This window comes from Cibotium barometz, chromosome 54 (assembly GCF_041138505.1).
Source record: "Cibotium barometz isolate CiBa-2024 chromosome 54, ASM4113850v1, whole genome shotgun sequence".
Classification (NCBI taxonomy): domain Eukaryota; kingdom Viridiplantae; phylum Streptophyta; class Polypodiopsida; order Cyatheales; family Cibotiaceae; genus Cibotium; species Cibotium barometz.
In genome coordinates, this window is record NC_141099.1 from 19,961,353 (window position 1) to 19,967,071 (window position 5,719).

The 5,719-nt window shown below is 35.3% G+C and overlaps 1 protein-coding gene across 4 annotated transcripts; it reads left to right on the forward strand.

The window, feature by feature from the left end:
• Nucleotides 1-2,417: 2,417 nt before the first annotated feature.
• Nucleotides 2,418-5,417, forward strand: LOC147607923 (uncharacterized). Of its 4 annotated transcripts, XM_086789758.1 has the most exons (4): nucleotides 2,418-2,570; nucleotides 2,786-2,850; nucleotides 3,812-3,898; nucleotides 4,648-5,417. In XM_086789758.1, exons 3-4 carry the CDS (start codon nucleotides 3,825-3,827, stop codon nucleotides 5,204-5,206), a joined length of 633 nt encoding a protein of 210 aa, XP_086645884.1. In that variant the 5' UTR covers nucleotides 2,418-2,570; nucleotides 2,786-2,850; nucleotides 3,812-3,824; the 3' UTR covers nucleotides 5,207-5,417. The 4 variants fall into 4 exon arrangements, with proteins under 4 accessions (XP_086645884.1, XP_086645887.1, XP_086645886.1 ...); XM_086789761.1 differs by lacking the exon at nucleotides 3,812-3,898 and having other exon boundaries at nucleotides 4,648-4,782; XM_086789760.1 differs by lacking the exon at nucleotides 2,418-2,570 and having other exon boundaries at nucleotides 2,580-2,850.
• The last annotated feature ends 302 nt before the right edge of the window (nucleotides 5,418-5,719 follow it).

Here is a 5,719-nt window from a genome sequence, read left to right on the forward strand (position 1 = left end):
AATTTCCTAAGGTTGAAGACAACAATAAGTTTCCTAAGGTTCAAGAAGACAACAATAAGTTTCCTCAATTTGCTAAGGTTCTACCAATTTCCTCTAAAATTTAACTTGTCCTAAGGCCTTTCCCACAAATTAATTAAATGATCAATTCTCCAAGGTTTAGGAATAGGCTATCCCATCATCTAAATTTCCTAAGGTTGAAGACAACAATAATAAGGTCCCTCAATTTGCTAAGGTTCTACCAAGGTTTGGGCATTAATTTAAAAGTAAGAGGATAAGGTTTGGGCATTAATTTAAAAGTAAGAGGATAAGGTTTGGGCATTAATTTAAAAGCAAGAGGATAAAGACTAGACCTTAGAGGTCTTTGTCTTAAAATTTGTGGAAGATTAATAAATCATTTTTTTGATTTAAATTAAAGCTATAAATTTTAATTGCAAAAGGATGAGAAAAATGAAATTTAAATAGTTGTACCTTGTGAAAATTGGTTTATAGGTGACATGATGTACCCAGTGGATACGGAATTGTACAATCTCCAATTATTATTCACCTCTTACATCTCAAATGATTGCTTTAAACCTTGATAAACTAACCTAGGATTAATTTGAGAACCAAGCAAAAGTACTCTCCATGAAAAAAAATGGTGGATTTCTCATGAAGGCAAGGGGGAGGGGGGCTTTTTATACTAGAAAATGTAGTCTACTTCACAAAGGACTTGGCCTCTTTGAATTCGGCACATTCAATTCTTGCTTTTTATGTTCTTGACTTTGATTTTGGTCCAATAATCATTTATTTGGTCTCTTTACTAGTGCACTTGAAGACTTTCCTTATTCATCCATTCTCTCATGCACTCAACTATTTTGCATACAACCACCCATACATCTAGTCAATTCCCACATTTATGCACGGCTAGTTAACTATGCTAGTTAATTACTAATTTTCTTCTAAGAATTAATCCTAAGGTATTTGCACTCATCTTTCAACCTTCGACTTTAAAACCTTGAAATTAATTAAATGTGCACTCTATTCACATTCTTTGCCAAGGATAATGCGTACATATTTTATGGATAATTCTTATTATTTATTTTTTCAAAAATAAATCTTTTATTTCTTTTGGAAAATTCTTTCTAATGTTATTTTTATTTTTTTAATTCTCTATTTTAACCCCAATGTGTAGGGGGGTGCACATGTGCACATCACACATCATGTGCACATGGGAAAATCCCAACTTAATTTTTGCACATGATGGCAACTTGACTATCAATATTAATTTTTATTTTCTAATTTCTTAATTTCTTAGTCTTCTAGATTTTCCATTAAAAATGTTCATCTTATTAAATTATCATTCTCTCTCACTAGAAATATACATGCTTAAATTAATTTCTTAGCTACACTAGGATAAGGGAAGAGGGACCCTACACTATACTAGTATCAGAAAAAAATTGTTCTCTTTAGTATATTTAGTGTCAAATTTTTTTTATTCTCTATAGTGTATTTTTCATGACGGCTCAATTTGGAAAAACCAATTAACAGTTTTGCTTGCCTTGAAATTAATGGCGAAGATCTTGAAAATTCTAGTTTAAAAAAATTGTAGATTTGCAGAGATTTAAAGCAAAGCCCGATGAAGGTAAATACCTCTCTTTATTTATGATTGGCTGGTGGATTTTTTTTTTCAAACACTAGGATAGACGATGTTTATGAAAAATTAAGTCGTTTTTGCATTGAAGCAAAATTGGTGGAATTTTTTTTGCCCACGTATGAACCACATTAAAAATTAATTAAATTACCAATTGGGATAGATGGTAAAGAGTGAGCCAAATTCGATGGTTGGATGCGGGACAAGTGGCATTACGAGGAAGCATAAGATATTAAAACTGTCACAACAGGAGTGGATAGAGCGATTGTGCTATTCCCCAAGGTGTGGCTTCGAATCGCGCTGCTGGCTATGGTGGAGACATCCGTGTAACTTGTCGATGGTGGAGACGTCCTTGTCACTTGTTGGATGATGGGTGTGAGTTGTAACCAACACACGATGGGTGTGTGTTGTAACCAACATATTTATTTTGGGTTGTAATAAAAACAGGAGATTATTCACCAATAAAAAAGAAGATTTTCAAATTGATTTATGTTCCAAAAGAAATAGCAAATTATTCACCAAACTACTACTATAAAAAGAAAGTGATTTTCAAAGTTGATTTATGTTCCAAAAAAAGATTTTCAAAGTTGAGGTATGTTCCAAAAAAAGAATAGATTTAGGTAAATTATTATTTATTCAATTAAGTAAATTATTCCAAAAAAAGAATAGGTTTAAGTAAATTATTATTTATTTAAAAGAGGAACATGTGCAAATTATTCCAAAAAAGAATAGGTTTAAGTAAATTATTATTTATTTAATTAAAAGAGGAACATGTGCAAGGCATTGTGAGATTAGGGGAACACATGACTTCACAGCACGTTGCCTCTCTTTCTTTGATCGTTTCTGCTACGCCACGATTTTCAAATCTGGTGGGCACGTTGAAGGAGTCCACGCAAAGCATCTTTTCGTCTTCCTGGGAAAAAAGAAAACAAAATAACAGGTTCTTTGAGCAAATAATTCGACTAAAATTAGGGTTTCTTCTTCTTTTTTCTTGGCTTTCAATGCTCGTCTCAGAGGGGTTTTTTTAGGGTTTTTACTGGGGATCTTCTAGGGTTTTTACTGCTTATGGAAATCCGCAAGGGTTTTTAGTGGGGAAAATCATTTTATGGGTTTCTTTTTAATTGAAAAAATTTGGATTCTTTTTTAATTGAACAGTAACTTGCGATTCATTCAAGTTTGGATTTGCAGCTCCCTCCAGCAAAATTACATGGCGAAATCAGGTATTGGGCTTTTTTCCCCGCCCCCTTTTAATTCCTGCTTTTTTCCATTTCAATTTCTTCCTTTAATCGAAATTGCTTTTTATTCTAGTCAAAAAACAATGCCCAATAAACCTGTTTTGTCAGCGATCCCATGTGGGTCCAAGAATCATTTTAATTCAGGTTTTGGGTCCCTCTAATTCTAGTGATTAATCATCTAATTTTGAATCTCTCCAAATATATAATTATGTAATTATTTCTCTATAATTATTCATATGTCCTAGAATCATTTTAATTTAGGTCTCTCTAATTCTAGTGATTAATTATCTAGTTTTAAATCTCTCCAATTATGTCTATAATTATTCATATGCAATGGCCTATGCATCACTAATCCCGTGATAAAAATTGAATTGTTTTCAAGTGTTTCTGTATATATGTATATCAGCATCTTTTGTATGCACCTTCTTCTGTAAATTCTGTCATTTTAATGACAATTAAATCTTATTCTTATGTTGTGGTCTTCTATCTATTTTTTTTTTAAAATCCTCCGAAAAAGCCACATGGGATGCATGCTTTTGGTGTACTAGATATAAGAAGATACCCATTCACTCTCTAAATCCATTAGGTAAGCCTTTCTTTTGGGCAACTGCTTGCTGCTTTTGATTAGATCCAAATTCTGCATCTTCATCAAAGGGATGTTCAGTCAATAGAAAGCTTGCATCCCCGCTGTCACACGCGTTGGTGTGGCTGTGAAAACATCAATTTGCACGCACCCAGCCCCGGCCGCAGCCAGTCTTGATAGCCCCCTTGTACCTAGTAGGCAGTGATGCCATTGTTTGCCAATGCCATACACACAAACATTCACATCTGCCCTTCTTCCTCATTGCAACAGCTCATAGTTTTTCAACTACCATCTTGATTTTAATTGATACACAGCTCTATTGAATCAACTGCCTGCATTAAGATCTCTCTATTTGAGCTTCAGGAAGATTTAAGCCATGGATAAAAACTCCAACTCCGCTCACAACGTAGAGATGCAGATAGTAGGCAACCCACTTTTCTCTATGGGCAGGTACTTCAGCACAATCCTTGTTCAAAACTAGTTTTTAATCTCTGTTATAATCTAACCTCAATTATTCTCTCAAAAGCAGCAGTTAGAACCTTCAAATCTCATATAATTTAGCAGTATTAATTTCTTTTCTAGCAGTCATCAATATATGGTCTGAACATGGTAGTCGATCCCCTAGTTTATAAGGTTCAAGGATCTATGCAGAAAATAAAGTATGCATAAGCAGTCCTTGCTTTTGATAGATTTAGGTATAAGGTTCAAGGATCTATGCAGAAAATGAAGTATGCATAAGCAGGCCCTGCTTTTGATAGATTTAGGTATAAGGTTCAAGAATCTATGCAGAAAATAAAGTATGCATGAGCAGTCCTTGCTTTTGATAGATTCAGGTATATATATCAGTTTCTTCTTTTGATAGATTTGGGCTTGTCGCATTTTTCTATCCATGGTTGTAGTGGATTCTTGGTAAGGCTTTAAAAAGGCTTTAGCATATCACTCAATTGCATCTTGGTGTATAGACTGTTGAAAATTTAAGGTCAATTAATGGCATTTTTCACTGAATGACATGCACACAGTTCATGGGGTTATGCGGGATGACCATGCCGTAGAAAAGGGTTATTTTCATGGCTTTGTATTTGTTTTATTGCTGAGAGATCATTTGTTAAAATAACATTTACCATTATCATTGCACCAAGTTAAGCCTTCTCATGACATGGAAGAGCTACAAAATCTCATTTGGTATCTACATGAAACAGCAGGGCAAATGCTCAAGGGGACACATCAAATCGAAGCGGTCAAGGTGCCGTGGTCGCAACCCAGGTGCACGTGCAAGCACTAGATGAGATAGTGGCAGTGAACTCATTCTTTACAGTGGCAGTCTTTATAGGGCTGTCCTTCACAAATCCAAGCGTGCAAGCCAGCCTTGTCTCCACATGCTTAGTCAGTGCCGACTTCACAAAATACCTGCTTGTCTTCGAAGTGGTCGCCTTCAGCAGCTACCTGCTGTCCAGCCTCATAGCTCAAGGTCTTAAGCTTCTCATTGTACTCTTGAACAGCAAGGACCACCCTGAGCCCATCAGCGCCCAAGTTAACCCGAAAGTGCTCCGAGTCGGCATGCTCTTAACCGCCATCGGAACTATGAGTGGCACCGTGTTTCTGACACTTTCCATTGTGTTCCTCATTCAAATACGCCTAGGTTTGCTTAGTTGTGATAGTAGCAGCTGGTCCAAATGGGCTGCTATCCCCATGGTCATCATGGTTTCAACAGGGTTGTTGACGTTTATCTCGACTGCCCTCTATGCATTCATCACCTAAACCACTATGGTTATTGCTTCAAGCCCCTGTGATCTCAGAAAAAGTGCATATGCTTCAAATATTTTAAAAAAAAATTGAAACTAGATACCTGTACATTTTGACATCACCATCTCATCATGGTCATTGGTGAGTGCCATGCTAGATAGCAGGTTAGAGAAACGTTCTACAAGGGCTAATCAATGAATTAACTACCAAGAAGATCATTTTGCTATTCTTTCTTAGCCACCAAAAATAGGCATGTTATTTATTAATTAAGCATGGCTCTTGTTTTAACTTGAATTTACATGGATCCTAAACACACTTGAGATTTAGTTTTATGATTGGATTGGTAATGCTAAAGTAGTACCATCATTTCACCCATGGCTGTGTTTAGAAGTGTTGCTTCACTCAAAAAAATAGAAACTCTTGCATTGATTCACATAATTTGATAAGTTTAAAATATCTAAATGGTCGTCAATGTTGTTTGAATTTCTTATCTTTGTGAGGTTCAAAGGACAAACTAAAGTAATAAGG

What these genes read in the sequence shown, in the direction of transcription:
- LOC147607923 (XM_086789758.1), top strand. Translation starts at nt 3,825, where the DNA reads ATGGATAAAAACTCCAACTCCGCTCACAACGTAGAGATGCAGATAGTA. An exon ending in CCACTTTTCTCTATGGGCAG is followed by an intron (nt 3,899 to 4,647) that starts GTACTTCAGCAC and finishes TACATGAAACAG; the next exon opens with CAGGGCAAATGCTCAAGGGG.